This window comes from Micromesistius poutassou (assembly GCF_964030765.1).
Source record: "Micromesistius poutassou genome assembly, chromosome: 7".
NCBI classification, from domain to species: Eukaryota; Metazoa; Chordata; class Actinopteri; order Gadiformes; family Gadidae; genus Micromesistius; species Micromesistius poutassou.
The window spans coordinates 12,474,584-12,499,583 of record NC_140277.1 but is presented as its reverse complement, the minus strand read 5'-3'; the positions used below and the strand labels follow the sequence as shown (position 1 = coordinate 12,499,583).

At 46.4% G+C, this 25,000-nt stretch overlaps 1 protein-coding gene across 1 annotated transcript in view; it reads left to right on the top strand.

Annotated features, from left to right (window-relative positions):
* rims1a (regulating synaptic membrane exocytosis 1a) overlaps positions 1–23,291 on the top strand; it is a gene marked incomplete at both ends in the record, with an annotated part of 38,345 nt that extends 15,054 nt beyond the window's left edge. The window contains 21 exons of the mRNA XM_084470209.1: positions 133–246; positions 742–841; positions 1,588–1,711; positions 3,064–3,081; positions 5,005–5,051; positions 6,037–6,152; positions 6,452–6,582; positions 7,837–8,008; positions 8,491–8,644; positions 9,193–9,249; positions 11,024–11,186; positions 12,263–12,367; positions 13,021–13,080; positions 14,802–14,891; positions 15,661–15,744; positions 17,172–17,246; positions 20,182–20,291; positions 20,783–20,901; positions 21,480–21,637; positions 22,760–22,953; positions 23,281–23,291. Coding sequence (XP_084326335.1) covers positions 133–246; positions 742–841; positions 1,588–1,711; positions 3,064–3,081; positions 5,005–5,051; positions 6,037–6,152; positions 6,452–6,582; positions 7,837–8,008; positions 8,491–8,644; positions 9,193–9,249; positions 11,024–11,186; positions 12,263–12,367; positions 13,021–13,080; positions 14,802–14,891; positions 15,661–15,744; positions 17,172–17,246; positions 20,182–20,291; positions 20,783–20,901; positions 21,480–21,637; positions 22,760–22,953; positions 23,281–23,291 — 2,202 coding nt within the window. The remainder of the gene's footprint in view (positions 1–132; positions 247–741; positions 842–1,587; positions 1,712–3,063; positions 3,082–5,004; positions 5,052–6,036; positions 6,153–6,451; positions 6,583–7,836; positions 8,009–8,490; positions 8,645–9,192; positions 9,250–11,023; positions 11,187–12,262; positions 12,368–13,020; positions 13,081–14,801; positions 14,892–15,660; positions 15,745–17,171; positions 17,247–20,181; positions 20,292–20,782; positions 20,902–21,479; positions 21,638–22,759; positions 22,954–23,280) is intronic.
* Between the last annotated feature and the right edge of the window lie 1,709 nt (positions 23,292–25,000).

The following is a 25,000-nucleotide window of genomic DNA, read 5'->3' as shown; positions in this document are numbered from 1 at the left end:
CTGCACACACCGGGCCTGTCCTGTATTTGCATGCTGCGCGTGTATGCCGCCGCGACGGCCTGACAGCTACAAGGGACTCACATGTCGTCGTCGTTCCCCCCCCCCCCCCCCCCCCCCCCGACCTCCCAACAGCATCCCGTAACCTGGGAACCGTCCAAAGAAGGAGACCATCAAATCGGACGCATCACCCTGAGCAAGAGGAGCGCCGCCATGCCAAAAGAGGCAGGAGCCCTGCTGGGGTTAAAGGTCAGATCCATGCCGGACAGTCGTACTGTATATATGCACGTAAAGCTAACACCACGGCGACAGAGATGAGGCACTGCGTTAGATGTTGTTTTATACTTTGGTTTACTCTTAAAGGAGAAATATCCTAGATGGCCAAACTTTTAGATGGTTAACCAAGCATTTAAAAGTTCCATTTAATAGATATGCTCAGAGCTGATACGGGTCGTATGCATGTATTAAAATTAAGATTTACTGGTTTTGAATTGTGTTTGAGTTCATGTCATTTATATAAAAAGCATAATCTGTTTATGAATCCCACACTGAGCAAGGAAACACGTCACAACGCTGAAGCAAACCCTTGTGTTGTCCGTACCGCAGAGGACGTGGAAGCGATAGAAAAGTGTAGACATCCTTAAGTACATGAGAGTCCTGAGAGAGCTACAGTGATTTTTGTCGTAACGTAACGCGATGAGAGACGTGTGTTGATCCACTGCGACGGCGCCTCCTGTTCCTCAGGTGGTGGGCGGCAGAGTGACAGAGTCAGGGAGGCTAGGGGCCTTCATCACCAAAGTCAAGAAGGGCAGCCTGGCTGACATTGTGGGCCATTTAAGGGCAGGTGGGCTGTTGGACACACACACACACACACACACACACACACACACACACACACACACACACACACACACACACACACACACACACACACACACACACACACACACACACACACACAGAAAATCTAATGTTACGATGGATTATATTATTATTATTTCTATATATATATTTAAATATATATACATGTATCAATTATGTTATATTGTATAAACGGTCATTAAAAAAAATAAATAATTGTATTGCAGTTGGCTCACATTTTCCAAACTTCTAGATTGCTTGTCTGTTGTTTCTGCTCAGGCCTGAAATACATAAACACAGGCCACCAGACAACTGTTTGTATTTAATGCGACTATATTAACAATGTAACAGGAACCCTCCCATTCCCAGCTTTTGACCTTCTCTGAATGATGCAGCTGTTTTTATATAGAACCTGACACGCTAAACAAGGGATTCAAAATAACTTTTAACACTTTTGAATGCTGTGTTAGAACTGAATATATATATATATATATATATATATATATATAATATAATAAGGCAATCAACTGTCTTGAGGATGTTTTGGGGATGATCATTCTACACCCATTCTTTGGTACCTCAGGGATTCCTCTCAGAATTGGCCAGAAGTGACACAATTAATTAATGATTATATATAATATATGTATTTCTCAACACACTCAATTTACACATTCATAAAACACTTATTAGGTCTGAAAGCAAAGACAATTTAAAACTGCTGAATTTCAGGTGATGAAGTTTTACAATGGAATGGCAAGCTGTTGCCGGGGGCAACCATGAAGGAAGTTTACAACATCATCCTTGAGTCTCAAGCCGAGCCCCAAGTGGATCTGGTGGTATCCCGGCCTATTGGGTAAGCTAAGAACAAGACCCTACTGCACAACAATCACACTATGAGACTTCATTTCTTTCCAAACGTATTCAAAACAGCATTCATTTAAGTCTGACCACTAGAGGGCATTGAGTATTCTCACAAACATTCCAGCCACTACACTAGATACTATGTCCATGGAAAGCCTAAAAAATGCCCATGGATCATCTGCAGCAATGCTCCTTGGTGGGCAGAATTAACGTTTGCAACGTTTGAATTGTACTATGGCTGAGATGGGAAGAATTTTCTGATAAACTTGGTTTGTAAGGGTATTACACTGATTGGTATGATCATGACATATAACACATGTTATGCTATTGGATTATTATATCGAACAAAATGTGTCCCAATCTTGATAAGGGAGCAGATATATCCGGTTATTAACTTGGCCTACCAAAGGAGTCAAGAGCATTCTATGTGCTGGGTTGAGGTTGACCCCTTCATTTAATCTAGGCAGTTCTCTGGAAGGCGGTTTGAATCTGTACACAGGCTAGAGGCTGTGTGGGCGCATCCAACAGATCCAAAATAGCCACCACAGCACCTGCCAAGTGCCAAGTGAAGTTTCCTTTGTGACTTGAGTGCTATTGCCTTTAAAAGTGCAATAGTGCTTGCATTCTGTCACAGTCTGAATGACTGCTTACAGCATCCGGCCCTATCCGCGGTTGAAATTTAAAGGTTCACTTTTATTGGCTTATTTCTCTATTCATGCATGTAAGCAGGCACTTTTGACTTGATTAATATCAAATGTATTCCTGTATTTACTGAAGGAATTCAACTATTACACCAAGATTGTAAAATGGAGAGTTATTTTTAGAAGCAGCTAAATTAGCCCATTCTTTATATCTCAAATTCACACAATTATATTTTTGCAATTTCATGTAGATACAGATAGGATTTTGTGTTATTGTTGTGCATTGCTTTTTGTACAACCTCTACATGCTCAATATGCTGGGTGCATTGTTGTGACAGTAAATAGTCAGGTACTGTAGGACTCACTGTATGAGTACACTGAATGTACTGTATCTAGATAAGGCAAGTCTTATCAAGTCTCCAAGAGTTATGTAAAGGTTCAAAGCTCAAGCAGTATTGCACAGTTTATTTGGCAATGTCACTTTATTTCTGCTGAGACACATTTGATGAAGTGACCATTAAAAACCAAACCTTCACCTCCATTTCACATCACGGCATCATCATTCCCCACAGTCATATCATAATTTTCTTCATAAATCACCAAAAAATGTCCCTCCGACAATAATGCAATATCCCAATACAACATGCTCCTTCAATGGTTAAAAAAATTGAATGTATGAATTTCTCTCCAAACACTTGCGAAGGGTGTGTAGAAAATATCAGTAAGTAAACCAAACCACCTGTTGCATTAATAGATCCCAGTCTTCCCATTCTGAAATTATCTGCACTCCTTGGTCCCCCACACCCGTATGTGATGCTGCTGCTTCTGCCATTTTACCCCCCCCCCCGCCCCACACTCCTAATTCAATCCAACTGAATTGTATTTTGAAACAATGCCAAGTGGTTGCAAATGTCAGCTGTTTTACAAACAGATGCAGATGCTACATTTTCTTCCTTTAAAGAGGGGTTATAATCGTCTTCAACCTAAGTACATTAGCCTGCCCACTAGGGGAGCCACTGAGGCTCCAATGGGCAAGGTCTCTATTGCAAGGATGTTACCTGAATAGGCAGTGATTTTGGGAAATATAGCCATGTCCAACCATTTCAGTTGGAGCAATAGGAGATTTCCTACCTAGGTACATTGATGTACCTAGGTACAAAATGTCAAGCACCTAACAAGCAATGCACTTACCTAGATACCTACCTAGTTAGGACCAGAAGTTTTGACAAGCATACGAGGACGATTGGGACAGCCATAAATATGGGCATCTTGTTTCCTATGTATGTGTGTTGGGCAGGGACACTAAGAAGACCAGCCAGACAGCAGCCAGCCAGCATTCATTTGAATGAAGGTCTTTAGGGATGCCTGTCTATCACTGGGATGGGTTCTGCTGCAGAATCGAACACATTTACTCCAAACCCAAAACCCAAATGTTGGACAGTAGATGGACTCAAGTATTCTTTACTGTAAACTTGACTCTCACTCACTCCAATACAAAAAATAAGGCCTTTGAAATGAGAGGTGACCACACACAGTTTAAACCCCATGATGTCAATGGAGTTTCTTGACCTCTGGTGAGTGAAGTTTACTATAGGGACAGAAGAGAGATCCATCATATATATGCTTACAAGTCCTATTCCTATCAGATGTCTCTCTTACTAACAGGTGACAAAACGTTACCTGTTTGACACCCCTCTTTAATTGAACAAACTTACATGCTCATAAGAATGGATGCAAAATGGCCATTGCACACAGTCTTGGGACAGTATATGTGCTTTTGAAAGCTTTACGATGTTTTGTGCAGTCCGTTGGGTCCTTTCATTCCACCATCAAGTCTTTATGTTCAAACATTTACCCAAAGTGTCGGTAAGTCGGTGCTAAAACCTAGAATAGTAACTTCAAATTTAAAGATGCTCACAGGCAGTGTCCTAAATTCACAGCTCCAAATGCATGATCTCAGTGTGGCTTCACCACCGGACAGCGTGGTGCCACAGCGGGTCACAATGCTGATGAAGAGACGTGCGGCGGCCGTATCCGGCTCATCACGCGGTTTCTACACAACTGTCGACCATAAATTGGCCTTTTCTTCAGTCTTAAGACTTGGCTCCCTAACCTCCAAGGGGGCTCCCTGCTTACACCAACGGGGAAATAAATAGTGTCAAGAGGGGCCGTACTGTGAGCATATTTAAACATCATGGACAAAGAATGGCCAGTGTTTCCCTTGGGTCCCCGGCTGATATTTATGGCAGCTGTGATCATAGGTGGGTTTAAGGTGTGCCAATTATGGGGTTGTGGGCGGGTCTTATACAATAACGGGTGTGTCTTATACAATAGTGGGTGTGGCCTTTATTGCTATGGCCTTACTCTTGCATGATTCTGGACTGCCACGAATGCAACCATGCTCCTCTGGGAAACACTGGATTCATGACCAGAGCCTGGCTCTCTGTCCTCCCCCCCCCTGCTTTTACTCTGTTCATTGACACCCACAATATTTTTACCTGGGTTTCTAAATGACCAACAAAGGCTTCAGACTAATTGTAGAGAACATATAGTGAGCATGCTTGCCTGTGGAGTGAATACTAAAATGACTCATGCTTTTTCCAAAAAGGCGCTGACTGAAATGTATCTTCCTTCTGTTTTCCAGTGATATCCCAAGAATCCCCGACACATCACACCCTCCATTAGGATCTAGTACGTATCTCATGTGGTCTGCCTCTCTGTCCGTCCGTCTGTCTGTCCCTATGGCTCTCTTTTCACACCTCTTCTTTTTCTATCATGCGCTCTAGCTTCTTACTGCTTTGCCTCTCTCTCACTTCCTTTCCCTTTTTCTTTAGTTTAAGTGAAATCCCTTTGTAGCTTTCCTGATGTTTACTTCTGATTCTGTTTTCCTTTCTAAAACTCAGTTATTTCTTCAAACAATGAAGTTTCTTCAGAGATTAACCAAAACGGCTAAAAAGTATTTCAAAGCCTCATTCAACAAACTCTTGACTTGCCCCAGGATACCAGGATATCACGATGGCCTCTCCCTGCTCAGACTGTTCATCCAGATCAAAGTTGTTATCGCCGTACTGGCCATGTCATCAAACAAGTAGACAGTCTCTGGCTTTAATAGGCCATGGATAAGAGGTCAAATTCTTCATGTCATGGATGTTACAAACACAGTCGAAACAGATAGAATGTGCAACTTGCCCTGGAGATATTTTACTCGTCATAAAATATACAAATCATTTGGTCAGCATAAATGACAGCAAAACTGGTCTGATGGGTGCCAACCTGTTAAACAATGGGTGTACTACTGCAACTGGTATGGACCCAGCGTATCTCCTGATGGATGCATGGACACATTTGGGCACCCAGACTCCCTAAGCACTGGTTTGACTTATCCAAAGACAAATTGACAGTGCATGACGTGCCTGTTTTGCAACATTGCATTATTGTAAGACTTACTTAGAACACATACTATAAAATTGCACTAGACTCCCCACCCTGCTGCAATTAAACAATCAAGCAAACAAATTTGACAATAAATCTTAATGAAATGAAAGTGTTAATTCCTAACGAACCACATGAACCAGGGTTCCCCCAGAACCCCTGCAGGCTGTGTGTCCTTGCCCGGGTCTGGGTTTAGAATCAAACTCCTTCCTCCCTCCTATCCTCCTCACTGTGGCTCCGGCAGCAGGTTCCAGCTCCTTCGAGTCCCCCAAGATGGACAGACCGTCCATCTCCGTCCAGTCTCCCTCCAACACCGGCATGCTGCGAAACGCACCGCAGCTGCTGCCTGGACAGATCTCTGTACGTATGGGTGTGTCGTGGGATGCCGTGCATGAGGGGGCGGCGTGTGTTTGTGCTTGTACGATTGATGAGCGTAAGCCTACGCATGTGGTCATACGAGGAGTGGAATGTGTGTGTGCTTTGTTTGTGGTCGTGTGCATGTTTGCGCGTACGAGCGAGTGTTAAGCTTTGATTTGAAGTGTTTGTGTCCTTGTAGGTGTATGTGTGTGCCTGTGTGTGTGTGTGTGTGTGTGTGTGTGTGTCTCTGTGCATGGTGCCTCTCTTGTCTCTAAACATCTTGCCTCCGCGCCGTCCCCCAGGTGAAGCTGTGGTATGACAAAGCGGGCCACCAGCTGATCGTCAACGTGCTGCAGGCCGTGGAGCTTCCCCTCCGACCGGACGGCCGACCCAGAAGCCTTTACGTCAAGATGTACTTCCTCCCGGACCGAAGGTAGCCCTCCCAGACCCCCCCCCCCCCCGCCCCCACCACCACTGCGCGAAGCCATGGCGCTCTGATGTACCGCTGTATACAGGACGCATCCAATTAGACAAAAGGCATACCTTAACACAACAAGCTACGTTAAGCTTCTCATTATTAATTCATTGTTAATAATGGGTCCACGCGCTCATAATTCTTGTGGTGCCCATGCGAGGATGACCCTCACCACTTTCTTCTTCCTCCTTAAAAGGGACACGCTTCCTTGTGGGGAGGTTGCGATGGATATTTTTCCACCCATAACTTTTACGAGGAGCTCCGTTTACTACAGGACAGCTGAGGACAGCTCCTAGCCAGGCCCCCCTATGTTGAGCTCTCAGACCCCCTGTAGCAGTGCCATGGGTTCACATCTCATCTGCCGGCGTGCATGTTGAGATGATACATGCATCCCCAGAAATGACACCGGCATCATTGATACGACATCTGTCTGTTAACATTTGAAAGGTTAAATATCAAATATTATCTTGGGTAAATTTGCCTCTATGACTAGTCAGCAATTTTTTTTAAATGCACTTGCGTTGGTGCTGTTGGCGGTATGTTCATGTTTTTGGCCAGTGTCGCTGTGCTGCAGTTAAACAAATGAATACATCTCAGTCCATTTGTGCAGTTTAAGGTTTCATTCAAGCGGTGGATTTCAAGATAATGATCTTGAGGATAAACTCGTGCCGCAGTAATGTGTTTCAGTGAAACAATCTGTAAGCTGTTGGCAGTGGATAGCCCGCTGGAATTTACGACTGTGTCTGGACGCCGGCTGGTTAGGACAGCCTACAGAACGTCCTCGCTCAGCTTAATTAGCCAAATTGAGTTTAGGTAGTATTTCCTCCTGATACAATGTCTCCCAAATGTTATCAAATATGCACGGGACAGCACATGAGTCACGGCTGCATTATTAAGACCCATTCGCTATATTGCTGCGGGGACCTATGGAACTTATGTGGAAGTAAAAGTTAAAAGGTTTTATCTATAAGGTTGAATTTAAAGTATAGAAAGGAAGGATAGACAGTGATCTTGGAGGGTAGAATAAGTGTATAAGTATTATTTAGATTTGATTGTAAAAGTTTAAAATCGTCAACATTTAGAAAATTATGATTTGCAAACGGCCTCAGTGGTCTACCTGATTGTGCGGTCACGGTTTCTGTGTGTTGTGTCTATGTGCGTTCTCTGTCTGTGTCTGCGTGTACGGCTCTGGTGTGTTGGGGCCCCCCACAGCGACAAGAGCAAGCGGCGGACGAAGACGGTGAAGAAGACGGTGGAGCCCAAGTGGAGCCAGACGTTTGTGTACACACACGTGCACCGCCGAGACTTCCGCAACCACATGCTGGAGCTGACGGTGTGGGACCAGCCCCGCATGCCCGACGAAGACAGCACCTTCATGGGGGAGGTGAGAGGGGGAGACGGGGGGGGGTGGGGGGGGGGACCTATGGAGACACGGCACACACAGTGATACAGACAGCTAGAAACAGGCATGGTATTTAGAGAGAGGCATACTGGTCCACTTACACATTTGCACGTATACAGACACACACACACACACAGGGACACTCACAAAAACACACACGCGCACGTTTACACACACACACACACAGCCATGTATTCTTGCATCAGTCCACCCCGACACACACACACACACACACACACACACACACACACACACACACACACACACACACACACACACACACACACACACACACACACACACACACACACACACACACACACACACACACACACACACACACACACACACACACACCCAACCCAACTCACAATCCAACCCTCCTTCCACTAAACACACATCCATACAAACAGCATCACCTCCGGAGCTCATATCACTGTGCCCCTGGTCCCTCTCCACGGTAGATCCTGATAGAGTTGGAGACGGCGAAGCTGGACGACCAGCCCCACTGGTACTCCCTCCAGACCCACGACGTGTCCTCCATCCCGCTGCCCCGCCCCTCGCCCTACCTGCCCCGCAGGAACACAAACACAGACGCCCCGGCCAAGAAGCTGCAGCGTAAGTCTGCCCTGTGTGTGTGTGTGTGTGTGTGTGTGTGTGTGTGTGTGTGTGTGTGTGTGTGTGTGTGTGTGTGTGTGTGTGTGTGTGTGTGTTTCCATATCTGTACCACCTATGGATCTCTGTATGCATTGGCGTATACGCATGAGTGTGTGTGTTTCTGTGTCAAGGCTGACATAACATGGATAAGCTGTGTGTACTGTTGTCCGCTTACTCTAACCATAATGTTTGCTCCTGTGTGTGTATGTCTATTGTATGTTTGTCTATGTCTGTGTGTGTGAGTGTATATGATGTGGTTGTGTGTCTGTGTGTTTATGTGTGATGTGCGTCTGTATTTGTGTGAGTGTATATGTGTTTTGTATGCATGTGTGTCTGCTGGATGCATGTGTGTGTATGTCCGATGTGTGTCCAATGTGTGTGTGTGTGTGTGTCCAATGTGTGTGTGTGTGTGTGTGTGTGTGTGTGTGTGTGTGTGTGTGTGTGTGTGTGTGTGTGTGTGTGTGTGTGTGTGTGTGTGTGTGTGTGTGTGTGTGTGTGTGTGTGTGTAGGATCTCAGCGTGTAACAGAGCCTGAGTTTGATGACACTACCCCGGTAGTGTGTAAAGGTGGGTGGGGGTCTCCACAACGCACGCCGGCTTTCCAAACAGGTTATTTCTGGTGGCAGATGCATTTTAAACCAAAATATCTACATATTTATATATAAACGAGCAAACAACCTGAATTATCAGAAATACAGAACTGGTTTCATGATTGACCACCATAAATAATTTTGGCTGTAGAAACAGTGCCTTGCTGTTGACTGTGTCTTCACTGCACCTAGATAGCAGTCAGCCTATATAGCCCTGCTCTTATTAGGTGTCCCTGCCATAAATAGAAGCACAAGCCTGGGAAATGAGCTCAATGAGATAAATACTACCATGTACGATCCAAGACCACAAGCTCTTCCTGCGTGTGTGTGTGTGTGCATTTATGTGTGTGTGTGTGTGTTTGTTGTGTGTTTTTAAATGTGTCTTCGGCATGTGTGCATGCATGTGTTTGTTTATTGTGTGTGTGTTTATTTATTGAGCTTTTTGTTTGACCGTAAGAGATGTTGAAAGAGCAAGAATAATAGAGAGAGATAAAGTGTGTGTGTGTGTGTCGTGAGAGAGAGAGAGAGAGAGAGAGAGAGAGAGAGAGAGAGAGAGAGAGAGAGAGAGAGAGAGAGAGAGAGAGAGAGAGAGAGAGAGAGAGAGAGAGAGAGAGAGAGAGAGAGAGAGAGAGAGAGAGAGAGAGAGAAAAAACACAAGACTCCACTCTCTCCACCCAGTTTTCTTCTCCATGTTCTTTCATCTTCCCTACATGGCGGGAGTACAGGACAGCGAGGGCCTCAATAGCGCTCCTCAAAACAAACACAAACTCCCAAACTGCTGGCTTTGAGGAGCCTCTTCTCTGTCAGTAGTAGCAGCCAATCACGTTGGGCGGCAGCGATGTACTCTTCAAGGCTGATGGTTCGCCGGGGCTATTTATAACCCGTCCTCAGGGATGGGCCTTTGCCGGCACCAAACCTTTTCAATTAAACAAAAACGCCAATTAGACAACTTCTCCTCTCACTGTAGGTAGCTCTGCTGTTGTTCTGACTGCGTTCTGATTTGTGTCGTATTCACAGACAGTTCATTTAAGTGTGTGCATTCATGATTCCTGCTGCGCTGCTGCACGGGAGGCCCTGACAACCACAGCCTGTGTATTCATGTACACACATGTCACATCACACATAGTGTCATACATTTCAAAATGAAAGCATCCGTATAATTATGCACTGAAATAGGATTCTGATGTTGCTAAACTCCGTAAAGGTCAGGTTTGAGCAAGAGTAGAATGCGGTGTTGCGTGTGACGTGTCAGACGACATAGTACAGTGGCTCTCAGCAGCCCGTTCACGTATCATTAGGTATGTTGGAACAACAGAGGAGCAATGGCACATGCAAAAAACAGTGGCACCGTGGCTACATCAGGAGCTGATTTGATTGTAATTATCAATACAAATACGTTTCGTTTTCTTGAAGGTCCCATATTACGCCACCAGCCGTTTTGAAAATCAGGCCTCTTCTGACATCACAGGTGGGCGTGTCCACCTAGATGTGTGACAGGATAGATGTGCAACGTGTGCAACGTTTGCTACGGTCCACCGGGTCGGCTGGTGGACTGATCTATTCCAGCGCACATCTAGGTGGACACGCCCACCTGTGATGTCAGAAGAGGCCCGATTTTCAAAACGGCTTGTAACGGCAAATCACACTCACACTTTAAGTTTGATGTGCACTACATAAATAAACATATTGTGTGTGTGTGTGTGTGCGCCTGTGTGTATGTGTGTGTGGGGGGGGGGGGGGGGGGGGTGCAGCGGATGGGCGTGGCCGGGAGAGACAGCGGGAGCCCTCGTCCACCCTGGAGGTGCCTGAGCAGCGGCAACCGTCCAATCACCATCTCCGATCCCGCTCCGTCTCGCCGCACCGCGAGGAGCTGGGGCGCACGCGCTCCCGGCCCCCCAACATGCCCCCCCAGCGGTGAGTGGGGCATTACAACCACACACACACACACACACACACACACACACACACACACACACACACACACACACACACACACACACACACACACACACACACACACACACACACACACACACACACACACACACACACACACACACACACACACACACACACACACACACACCCTGTTCCCCCGGTCATTGCAGCAGTGACTTCTGGGAAAATGTATGCCATTTGTATTTCTATCCCTGTTTTCCTTTCTGTTACAAAACTATGAAGACCAAGGATAAAAGATGAAACTGAAACCGTGTGGTTCAATAGTAGCAGAACCCGTTGATCCCGACCCAAAAGTGGCAGAAACGTGGAACCGTCAGTGATGGACGACGGAAGGCGGGGCGAGGAACAGTGGTTGGAAGACAGCGGACTGGGCCCATATACTAATGAAACGCCGGGGGATATTAACCCCCTGCCACACCGCTCGTTTCGTTTTTTTTTCTAATGTTTTATTATTCTCCTGGCCTCCGCACCAGCGGAGGCCAGCCCCGCTGCCAACATTGCTTTTACCTGCCGGGCCAAATTGGCTCACGCACAGCACAAGCCAAGTGTCTGTCTGATGGCTTCCAGGGATGCCCAGAACCTTTCTCTCTCTCTCTCTCTCCCTCTCTCCCTCCCTCCCTCTCCCTCTATCGTCTATCTGACTGTATTTATGACATGTCAGTCTGTCTATCTGTCTGTCTTCCTTCTGTTCATTCTTTCTTTCCTTGTTTCTTTCTTTCTTTCCTTCTTTCTCCTTTTCTGTCTTTCTTTCTCTCAGTACTTCCTTCTCTCTTCCTCTTCTACCTCTCTCTTAACGACCCCCCTGTCTGTCTGACTGTCTGTCTGACAGACAGTCTGTGTCGGCCTTCCTTCCTTTCTTTCTTTCTTTCCTTCTCCCAGTCCTTCCACCTCTCTCCATCTCCTCCCTCTCTCTTAATGATCCCCCCCCCCCCGTCCTATTCATTTGGTTCTAGTTGACTGCTGCTCGTCCCTCACGGTCTCTGTGTTGACTCTCCATCTGTCCCTCTGTCCGTCCCTCTGTCCGCCTGCAGGAGCCTGGACGACGAGATCCCCCAGAGCCGGCGCTCTCGCTCCCCGAAGCGCTACCACGACTCCTCCAGCGGCCACCACCAGAGCCACGACTATCTCCAGGACAGGTCGGTTCCAGAGCGACACACACACACACACACACGCGTGTGTGTTTGGGTTGTGCGTTCTGCCGGGGGGGGGGGGCTGGGTCACTCGGCCCAGAGACGGCTCGGTTTGTGTCGGTGCCCTGGTAAAAGTGTGTGTGTGTGTCGTTTATTTGATGCCAGGCAACCGGTCGCATTGCCCGGTGTGTTTGTGAGGGTGAGGAAACTGGACGGATCATACGTGCAAACAGGTCTTTTCTTGGTCTCATGTTGCAGGGGTAACATGAGACCAAGAGTGAAAGAGAGAGAAAGATTGAGTGGGAAAGAGTTGACATTCATCATCCTTTAATCATCTTGTAGCTCTTTGTTTCAGCTCACCGCGTTGCGTTTGAACGTCGGACATGGACTGCTCACACATGCTAAGTCCATGTGTGGTGTAGATTGTAGTATTTCTAGGCCTTCACACAGTGATCTGTTGCCTCTCCTTCTGTATGTGGGCGTCTAGATATAGTTGTTATTTGTGTGCGTGTGCGTGTGCGTGTGTGTGTGTGTGTGTGCGTGTGACGTTGGCATATGAGCAGAACCGTCTCTCTCTCCCCTGTTCACCTATTCTCTCCCTGTGCTTCCTGTTGTTCACGGATTTTCTCATGTGTCATCCGTTGCCATGGTAACCCCAGTAAGCTCATCATGATCCACCAATCAATGCGGGGCAAAAGTGCTGAGTGCCTACACATCAGGTAACACCAGCCAATCACCACATCTCTTCCTGTTTTGGTTTCTATATTTGGCTTTTTGGCATCATTGTATCACGGCTCTGCACAAGCGTTTAAAGCTTTTTCAGGACTTTTTATATCTAATTATATCTTTGTCATGCATATTTTCCTTCCATTAATCGTCACCGTTACACACAGAAACAGAACATAGAGATAAAGATAAGATAAGTTTCCTTTGGGATACGTTTCATAAGGTATGCCATAGCTGTAGTATGTTGTTCTAACCACTAGAGGGAGCCATTGTCTTTCCAAACCAACCCCTTCTTTTTGCTAGTGATAGTTAAAAATACAGAATCATTCACATATGCCACTTCCTCACGTTAGTGCTTCTCATTTGTCTCACGTCTTTGCAAATTATGTTGAAAGTGGCATGCATAGTTCATGACGAAGGCTCGCCCCATTATATAGAACAATATGCTGACCTGCTTTTGCAATACTTATTTCCATAATTAGCCAGCATTGTTGCCCTTCGAAGAGATGTGGATGTGTGAATAGCTTACCTTATTAGCTTATATATTCAATGGAGTAACCTGAAACCTGAAACATATTTTCCATGGAAAGGACATCCTCTCCACTGAGGGTTAAACATTGCTAAGCTGTTGGTGCTTTTAGTTTTTATATCTTGGAAGCTTTCTATATATCTTTAAGTATTTTACTACCTGCTTCTCCCTTCCATCACTTGCCTCGTCTGCTGCATGCATGCAAAAAACAACGACCTAAACCCAGTGTCCCCCCTGTCAAGAGGTCCCTACGGCACAGTAACACACACACACACAAGCTTGCACGGGTCAGTCCTGCACGAGTTAGCCTGCAGCACTACCCTGCACCCTGCTGTGAAAGGTTAAAACATTAATAGCTCTCACACACACACACACACACACACACACACACACACACACACACACACACACACACACACACACACACACACACACACACACACACACACACACACACACACACACACACACACACACACACACACACACACACTTTTCTCCAGGTGAGTATCAACCATAGCATCAGTGGTTTTTTTTTTTGGTTTCCAGCTGCAAATTCTCAGCAGTCTTTTTTTTGGTATTTTCATATTTTAATTTGTTTTCCAGGCTTCCTCTACTTTCATCCTTGAATGTATTTTTACTGGTTGGAATAACGTTCCCCCAGCCCACGTGTCCAAGCCTAAGGACTAAGCCCTACATCATGTTCACAGACCAGGTTACCTTTAGGCACATGCACACATATACATACTCACATACACACATGCAACCATACACACATACACACAAACACACACGGTTGAATGACAGGCCCACAGAGTAAGAGGAGTCTTTTTTTAGCAGTCCTTGTCATGGTTACTATGGCGATGATATTGTGTCCTCAAACTGCATCACTGTGTCAACTTGACAGCCCACTTCCCTAATTGTGTGTCTTGTGTCAAACCACCTGTCCTTAATGTCTTCATTCTGTTTCCTTTGACCATTATGATTTTGACAATCTAAAATGATGTCTTTATGTTATTTTTTTGGTTGTCTCTTTTCTTGCCCCCGCCTCTTTTGTGATCCTCCTCCCTTTCCCCTACCCCCCCCCCCCCCTCCCCCTCCCCCCATTATCATCTTCTTCATCCTCATCATCTTCCTCCGCCTCATTCTGCATTGGACGGCATGTTGCTCTCTGGCGCCCCCTAGTGATGTGCAGCCGTCTCTGGACAGGGCTCGGAGCGCTAGCACCAACTGTCTGCCCTCAGACTACCATGCCCCCTCACCAGAGTCTGAAAGGTACCAGCCCACTGCCCTCCTTCCTCCCCCCTCCCCTCTCCTCTCCTCTCCTCTCCTCCCCTCCACCTCTCCGTCTCTCACCTCTCCCTCTCTCACCCTCTTCTCTGTCTCCAACTTACTTGCATCCACTTCCTACACACCTCCCCTACCTCCACCCAAAATACCCCCCCCCCCCCCCCCCCACCTCCTCCGTCATCTATTTAGCTTCTGTTGATTCTATTGTACAGTATAGAGGACATTTTAATCACTTCTCTGCACTTTGTCCTTCTTTTCATGCCGAACCCCAAATAAGTCACAATTCTGGGGTGTACTTCGATGTTGTAAACTGTTGTTCACTACCCCTTCCAGAATGGAGAGCTTTAACTTCACAGTGGCTCTTAAACCCAGAAGCTTTATACCCCATGCTTTCCATATGATGCTTCATACTTTGTGTTACATAACCATTAACCGTATGACTATATTTTACTACCAAATCTCAACACCATTTCTCACGTTGTATTGTATAGTAGATGTGTTTTACTCAAACAAATGGGGATTCAATTAATGATGTCTCTCCTCTGAACTGATGCCAGTCAAAGTAACAAAAAGGGTGACAATTCCTCACTGTGCTTTTGCATTGTAACTGTCAAGGCGGGTACGTTTGTTTAAAAAAAAGTCTAACGTGGACGAAATGAAAATATAATATTAACAAAGAGACTTGCTTATCACGGGAACTTAGGGCCGCGTCGTTACATCTTAGAAGTGAGCAATTTCGCATTCTTGTGTATAGAAAACCTTTTTCCCAATCCCTGCCCCGGAGACGCCCGGCCAGCCCCAGGATTCTAATCCAACATGCGTCCCCCGACGACGACAGGTACCCCCCCCCAAAGTGCTGTGTCTCTGGGGTTAGATTCTGGACCCAAGTGTGGCCTGACCTCTAAATAAATAGCACTATTTGCTAAATGTGCACATTAGCACAGTTAGCCTGTACCGTTTGGCCCAGACAAAAGTAAACAAATTGTCCAAAAACTTTTTTTTACACACTCTACTGAATGTGTTTGGGTACTTTGCAGTTCAGAACACTGTGTATTGTACTGAAGGTTGGGCCCATCGGGGTTCAGAACCAAGTTGAATCTCCTCAGCCCTCGTAGTAAACCCACGTCCCTTTTCAGTTGATGCTAAAAGCTGCTTGCTACCACCATACTAACCTCTCTAGTAAACGTTGCTTACACTGACAAAGCTAACGCACCTTAATGTGACGAGTAGTAAAGATCCTAATGAGCTCAAGAAAACAAGCAAAATACGATTGTTTTAGATATTCTTTATCATGCAATGATCCTGAAGCTTATTATGAAGTTTCCTACAAATGCCCCTACACAGCATCTCTGCACTTTTTATTTGCATTTAGTACGCTCCTGACTTATAGATAAGTTGTTCTCACTCTTTTTAACAACATCTTATTTGTAATTTTACTGACATCTCCTCAGTGTTTGCTTACCTGGTTTTAACTCTGTACTTTATGTTGGTCTGGTTTAAAGAATGATGTCAAGAATCGTGACTATGCGCTGTGTGTGTGTGTGCTCCTTACAGCTGTTAGTTTGTTTGGCTGCTATAGATTTCTCTTCTCTCAGGTAGCTGTAGCTCAATGGATTCTGCTGCGGGCTGTATTGGTGCGTGTGCTTGCCGTGGAAGTAGTTCTGTGGTTGTCATTTCTCTTCAGCCTGTATCAATCGTTGAGAGGCGAGGCCTACGGCTTCATGCTAATGCTTTATTTACCGTATGACATGCATTTGTGTGTGTGTGTGTGTGTGTGTGTGTGTGTGTGTGTGTGTGTGTGTGTGTGTGTGTGTGTGTGTGTGTGTGTGTGTGTGTGTTTGATCCACATGTTCATCTCATAAATGTAGATTATGGACAGTGCTCTCTTTCCAAGACACTTTATTTCACCTCAGTACACACACAAGCACTTTCACTCTCTCACCCTCTCACACCCTCACTCACTCACTCACTATCTCATCCACTCACTCACCTACTCACCCAACCACTCACACAAACAAGTCAAGAAAGGAAGCCTGTGTGTGTTTCACAATTCCTCCATCCATCCATCAATCAATTACTTATCCATTGATTCAGCCGTTAATTAATTCATCCATTAAACTCCAGTGTTTCCCCATTCCAGCTGTAGTGGGTATCATTTCCAGATCAATGTGTTTTAAAGACCATCGTTGGCATTTCAGACCTTGTGTCATGCTATACGTCCATCTTTTCCTGTTGTGTTTCCTTGGTTAAACCGACACTCTCCAGGCACCCTGGGACCGTGGGAACACATGAATGTCACACTCTGGGCGGGATGCTGTCTGACAGCGGCCGTGGTGGCAGGTAAGACATGGAGGCCTGCCATGTCAACCCGCAATGTTGCAGTAATGCAGTTCAGCCGGGGCCCAGTCGGTCCCTCATTCAGTCTGACAGACAAACAGGACGGCTCCGGTTCACTGCCCCTCAAGCCCCTCCCAGCTTCTGGTGTGTGCTCATTGGTCAATCCACCTGGGAGGAATTTTAGAGCTTGGAGCTTGGTTAGAGAGGAAAGGCAAAGTCCTCTGATATTATAAATGGATTGGTTTCAAATGAATGGTTACTTGTAGGCTTTTTTTTGTTAGAAATGAAAGATAGAAATATTACAAGTGTTACATTACCCTGGTTAAGATGTTATATTAGAGATTGTTGAAATTGTTATCTCATTTGAATTAAAGTTGTAACTTTTGAGATTCTAAAGTTTAGGTGAAGGGTCGGGTTAAGGATCTGTGCAAAAGTTTGTGTGAATATCTTACCAGATATTCATGTTATTCATATCTATTTGTTTACTCATCCCAAGACAAAAAAGCTGTATCATCACATCTCATCCAGTTTGTCTATCCGATTGCCTGACAAACACGTGAAACTGAAAATCATGTATTTCACCGTTTCCTGTTTACTGGCCAGGCTGTATTAGTCATTGTGTCGGCTTACACATCATATAAATACCATCTTCACATCTCTCTTTATTGTACCCGTCAAAGAGTGGAATCATGCCAACCTTATTTTAACGAGCATAACAGAGGTCGTATGAGCTACTGTGGCAACCCGGCTCGGCTACAGTGAACCGCCTCGTCCCAAACAGCCCACAAATCGAGTTTTAGTTCAAGCCAATACGGCACTTTTAACCAAAACCAAACAGATAGTATCTTACTACTAAACAGAACAAAAAAAACATCTTTGGAGGAATCTACAGTCTTGTTCCTCGGGGTGGCAACACCTCACCCCTGACGACTGGTCTCTCTGCATACACGGACCAGGAGAGCCCTGAGTGAGTGTGGAAGCCTGCCTTTTGAAGCATGCTTCCCCCCTGCTCCTCAGGTGTTCCGTATTTCCCTTGATTGGCTGTCACCAATGCTCTTCCTGGCGCCATCTGTGGGAAATCTGTGGTACAACACAGCCTCCACGACCTGCCCCCTGGACCTCCAGGGGCGCTGTGCTGGAGACGGGTTGCCACACTATATATTGCCTGAATTGACGACTCCCACCAAAGACACAAATACAACACTCTTGTCAATTGTAATTTGTTTAACTGCTCAGAAACACCACACACAATAGATAGCCTGTGATATACTATATATCCTACATCAAACCGGTGGTATGTTTAAGTGCTGTTTTGGCAAATTATTTGAAAAGCACTTACACGACTGCAAGCTGTTAGAGTGTTGTTTAATAGGATTTGGTTTTTGTAAAGCTTATTGCTTTCCAACGTATTGTCCTCCTTCTCTTTCCCCATTTTATCTCTGCATGCTGCCGCTTTGTGCTTTGTGTTTGGGGATTGGGTTTGTATTGTGTGTGTGTGTGTGTGTGTGTGTATGTGTATGTGTGAAAGTGTATGGCTTAATGTGTGTGTATCCCAATTAAGCCGATCCCTCCCAGAAGTCCCCTCTCTCCAGGCGTTTGGTACGCAGACAGCTGACCCCCAGGCCTCCTTGCGAGACGGGTCCTGTATGTCAGTGGTTCCTCACCTCACACTTCAAGCCCCAACCTTTCACAGGAAGGTCTATTATATGAGAGGTCCATAACCTTAAAATAGCATAGTTGCACCCTTATATACTGAGGAATTGTTAGTTTCTCTTACTTGTTTATTCTTTGAATGAACTGGTAATCATTTTGACCCAAAATCATGTACGATAGTCACTCATGTTTGTTTCTGCTGGTTTGTGCTAGTGTGCCATTAGTAGGTCAATACCAAATTAAAAGAAGGGTTAATTCGAATAAATACTGGCCTCTGTTATAAATGTGAGGCTGGACAAGGTGTCCATCTTCCCTCTCCTTTCTTTGGCGGTGTGTTTTTCTCCTCCCACTGTGTATTCTGATGTGTTTGAATGTGCTGCTGCTGGTGCTGTTTATGATGTGTGAGTGTGTTCGGGTGTTGTCCTATAGTTTTGTGGTATAATTTACAGGACTAAATAATTCAGAATGAATTGACTCCTGTATGTCTTTGTTTAAAGCTGGTGTGAGCAATTTGGAGGAATCAGCAAGCTTGATTTTGAAAGTATCCAACCAAAAAACTCTACTACCATCAGGCCCAGTCATGCCCAATGAAATACCAGGTACCTACTTACATGTACCTACCTACCGAGTAGGTAGATATGTAGACAGACAGGTAGGCCATCCAATCATTTCATTGGGGCCAAATTAATTGATTAGACAGGCTTATTACAGGCCTGCGACAACCACAGATGAAGTTATTTTTATTAAACTGCTGTACTACAAATTGCTTGCTTAGTCCTGCAACTTCCCACTTGAAAAATCAAAATAATTGTTTTACTTAAATTGTTAAATAAGTTCAATTTAATTTAATCGGCACTTCTTCATACGTCTAAACTTTTGCTCTGTTTATTTATTTTATTTTTTTCCTTCTGTCCCCTAGGCTTTTGACCTATATTGCCACAGAGATGCATAGGATTTTGACGCTGTCTGTGTTTAATTTGAGTCTATTGCAAGTTAAAGGTGAAATAATTCTTCCTGTGGAGGGCCTGATAAATAAACACAATCTCCTTCTCAGGACATATGCCAAAGGAGACACATCAGCATCCTTTCTTGGACTGTCAAACATGATGAGATGTGATGTCAGTCTCATGATGCCAACATTTTTACAACCCAAATCCCTCCTCGATGGGTGGGGCCATCATACCGACGGTCTCCAGTGGATTACTAAACCTTTCCCTTTATCATCACCTTCACTCCTCCAATACCCCCTGTCCTCCTCCTCTTCCTCTCTCTGTCGTCCCTCTAGGGGCCACCCCCAGGGCGGGACCCCTCAGTCGTCCTCCGCAGCACCCACGTCCGCCCGCAGGGTGAGGCAGCTCCCCCAGGTCCCGGCCAAGATCAGTACGGTGGAGGAAGGTGGGTAGGGTGCTGACGGTAACATTGTGTGTTTCTCGTCTGCATGGGTTTTGCGTTTCAGCGGCTGGGTTTGTGTGCTTGGACACATTTTTGATGTTATGTTTCACATGGGAAACACACGGGATTCAGTATTGCCTTCTTGACTTGTGCATCATTTCAGGGTTAGGGTTAGGTTTGCCCTCTCAGGCACGAGGTCGGTTTAGATCATTTGATGAATTGTGGGTACAAATGTTGACTGATTGAGACAGACAATCATATACAAATATCACTCATATACAAATATGTATGAAAATAACAACATCATAACCATGTTTTTTTTTTTTACCTTCAACTATTTCAATGTAAAAAGCTTTAACTCGCCAAAACTCCTCTGGTTTCTCGCGTGTGCGTGTGGAGTTCCACGTTACGCGTGGTCTGTGGTCTGAAGCGGTATCTAGACGCTCAGCGGGGCCTCCTCCTCTCTTGTGTTCCCCTGCATGACCGCTCCCCAGCCCTGGCGTCGGAGGAGCGTCTTCGGCAGCTGCCGATAAGGGTCCATTCCAACCGGACGCCGGCCCCCGCCGCCTCCAGCCAGCAAGACCTCACCAGGAGCCTGAAGAACAAACGAGAGGTGGGCCCCGTGTCACGGCGCAGCGGTACCAGCCGCGCTCCCGCCGTGCGTCCTTTTCCGACCTTATGGTCGACGTCTTTTAGGTTTAGGTCCAAGGTTCAGCTGTAGTGACTATTGTAACACACAAGTCAATACACACAAGAGTTTCCAAAAGATACACCCCCCCAAATCTAAAGCTTTTCAAGTATGCCTTGAAATCCCCACAAAGAAAAAGAAAGCAGAATAATTGTCCCGGAGGATTACCAGCAGAGGAGCACTGCAGTGTCGTGACCTGGCTCTTCTGCTGAGGAGCACCATCATGACCTGGCTCTTCTGTTCTGGCCCTGGAACCACTGCACCGTTCCTCTTGATCCCCGATCCCTGTTCCATCTCCGCTGCTCCTCATCAAACACCTCCGCCGTGTCTCCCAGTCCTGCTGCTGCTGTAACTGCTGTTCTAAACAGTAAACCAGGTTTCTTGGTAGACTTGATGTCAGGCTGTAGTTGTTTCTGTCTGGCTAACCCCCCCCCCCCCCCCCCCCCCACCCCCCGCCCCCCCGGTGTGTCTCCACCCCCCCCCTTCTCCTGTCCGGCTCCCAGCTCTATAAGGACCAGCGGAGGAGCTGTGACAACGTGTCTCACAAGTCCTCGGACAGCGATGTCAGCGACGTGTCAGCCCTGTCTCGCACCAGCAGTGCCTCTCACATCAGTAGCACCAGCTACATGTCCATCCAGTCAGAGAGACCCCGTCGCTTCAGGTGGGCCGCAACAGCACGCACACGTGCACGCACAAAAAGAACATACCTTGTTATTGTTATGGTGTCATCATGAAGGCATTTCTTTGTCAGCAAAAACATTTGGAGCTGGGTTAATTAAATAAATAATGCATTTCAACATGTGATCAATTGCTAACATGAGACATGCGTTACAAGAGTATAAATACTAACACTACAAAAAAAACCTCAGTATTTGACTTATTTTTGCTTCTCGAACTCTGAATTACGTAACTTTTTTTATTTTTCTACATTTGTGCTCCTCTGCTCCTCCTCCCCCTCCTCCTACTCCTCCTTCTCCCCTGCTCCTCCTCGTCCCCCTCCCCCCTGCTCCTCCTGCTCCACCTCCCCCCTGCTCCTCCTCCTCCTCCTCCTACTCCTCCACCTCCCCCCTGCTCCACCTCCCCCCTGCTCCTCCACCTCCCCCCTGCTCCTCCTGCTCCTCCACCTCCTCCTGCTCCTCCTCCACCTCCCCCTGCTCCTCCTCCTCCTCCTCCTACTCCTCCACCTCCCCCCTGCTCCTCCTCCTCCTCCTTGCTCCTCCTCCTCCTCCTCCTCCCCCTGCTCCTCCTCCTCCTCCACCACCTCCTCCTGCTCCACCTCCTCCTCCTCCTGCTCCTCCTCCTCCTCCTACTCCTCCTTCTCCCCTGCTCCTCCTCGTCCCCCCTCCCCCCTGCTCCACCTCCTCCTCCTCCTGCTCCTCCACCTCCACCTCCTCCTCCTCCTCCTCCTCCCCCCTGCTCCTCCTCCTCCTCCTCCTCCACCTCCCCCTGCTCCTCCTCCTCCTCCTGCTCCTCCTCCTCCTCCTCCTACTCCTCCACCTCCCCCCTGCTCCTCCTCCACCACCTCCTCCTGCTCCACCTCCTCCTCCTCCTCCTCCTCCTCCTGCTCCTCCTCCTCCTCCTACTCCTCCTTCTCCCCCTGCTCCTCCTCGTCCCCCTCCCACCCTGCTCCTCCTGCTCCACCTCCCCCCTGCTCCTCCTCCTCCTCCTGCTCCTCCTCCTCCTCCTACTCCTCCTTCTCCCCTGCTCCTCCTCGTCCCCCTCCCCCCTGCTCCTCCTCCTCCTCCTCCTCCTGCTCCTCCACCTCCTCCTCCTCCTCCTCCAGCCGGGCCATGCGAGCCACGGGCCGCCACATGCTGAGCACCAGCTGCGAGGTGATCGGCATGGAGCACGCCGACGGCAGCCAGTCGGACACGGCGCTGGCCAGTGGCGTCAAGAAGCGGCGCTCCAGCATCGGCCAGCGCGTGGTCGCCATACTGCCGTCGAGGAGCCGGAGCACCTCGCAGCTCAGTCAAACAGGTCTGGACGCCCGACCAGAGAGAGAGCCCGCACGAGACACCCACGCGACACACACACACACACACACACACACACACACACACACACAGAGGAAAGACACACTGAGGCACTGAGACGTTGAAGAATTCGGACTTGATGTTCAGAATTCCGAATTAAAACGCAAACAACACAAAAAAAAACGATGCAAAAAAAACACACACAAACAATAAAAAATAAATATCACATATGGCCCTTGAACACGTAAAAACGGGCTCACATCTGACTTCTTTAGTCGGTTCCCGTACTGTATGTCGCAAAGTGACTCTCACTGAACTTGGTTCCTTAAAGGTAACCTGTAAGGAACATCCCTTCTTTCGCCTGTGAGATTTAGGATGAGATTAAAGTCAAAGTTCTGACTTTATTCTCAGAATTCGGATGATTCTGATGATTAAAAAAAAAATCTAAAGTAATTGAAAACTGAATAAGCAATGGAATACAATGGACACAGTATTACAAAAACACAAATGGTAAAATGAATAAACACACACCTAAATACATGGCAAAACAGGAAATCATTCTTAGTGGCAATAAAGTCGAAATCTGTGTCCCACAATCTATATTCAGTGTTGTTGTTGCAGTCTTGTTTTTCTGTATTGGGTTCACGGTTGTTGTGTGTGTATGTATTGTTACAGAGGCGGCATCAAAGGCGGTGGACAGCCGGAAGGGTAAAGGTTAGTTAGTCTGATAGTAATATAAACACAACAACTAGGGAGAGACTGAACGATTGAAATAGCATACAGACAGACCAACAGAAGGTGTATACCATGGTCTTTAATTCTGTTATATAGCCTACAGACTGACCAACATAATACTTAATATACCGAGCATAGACAGACCCACAGAAGAACAGACTGAAAGACATACATAGCATAATCCAACTGGTAAAACATTACAACTGGACGCTTGAAGTCTGATAGCTCGATAGACTCAAGTAGACAGAAATAGCATCGAAACCAGAGGATAAGATGGAAAGTCAGAGAACATACAGACAGAAACTGACGACTATCCAAGCAATAGCAATTAGAAACGACTAAACACTCTGTAGTGTCAGTGACAGACCACCGTTTTGGACAGGAAGATGGACAGTGCTTGTAGGACAGAGAAGTGTATAGTACTGCTCCTCACCGCCCTGCACGCTTCTGCTTCCCCCTGTCCTGCCAATCCCTTCCGCCCAAGCTTGAAAGCTCTGCTCCTGATTTAATACTGTTTTAATAGTCTTTGGCTGATTTATAGTGAGTCCTTTGAGTCCATCAAAACATTTTTTTTCGCAAACGCTTCCCAGTTGGGAAGGTGTTGCCAGTCATTGTTCCAAAAAATGGTATTTGCAGAAGGTGGTCCTGCTCAATAGCCAAGCATCAAATCACAAGGGGTTCGGTCTTCTTGCTTTGCTATTTTCATTTCCAAGACATATTGTTTGCAGTAAGCACGATCAATGGATTTACTCATTGATGCCACCACGTTTTTTGGATGGACTGAATTGGCTTGTTCTTTTGAATAATCCTCCTGCACTGACCTCGCTCTTCACCGCTTTCCATGGAATGTATCCACCCTCAAATTAAGTGATTTCCCTTCTCTTGTGTGCGCCTGCCCTTATTGTATCAGGCGTTTACAGATTCTCTTTGAGTTTGTTCTTGTAACAGTGTCAATGCAGCTCGCGGTTTTGTGGTTTGATTTATTTCCCTTTGTCTAGGGCAGATTCTGACCATACTTTTTCTTATGCTGACGTAGAACGCTTGTTGGATCGCAATCCTTTATTTTCCTTTAGTTAGCAACTTTGACTGGAACACAACGCAACAGCTCAGTCTACGATAATGTTACGATTCCAGACACAAAAATTGTTTTCGCTCTCTTATGTTGGAAATACTCATGAACTTTCGCTCGTCACGTTTTAACTTAAAACCGCGGTGATTGCGATCATGCTTTGCAAATTCCGTCCTGCCGAATTCGTGGTTTGCAAACTCCTCACGTTAACCTTCTCGATGTGTATGTTTGTGTGTGTGTGTGTGTG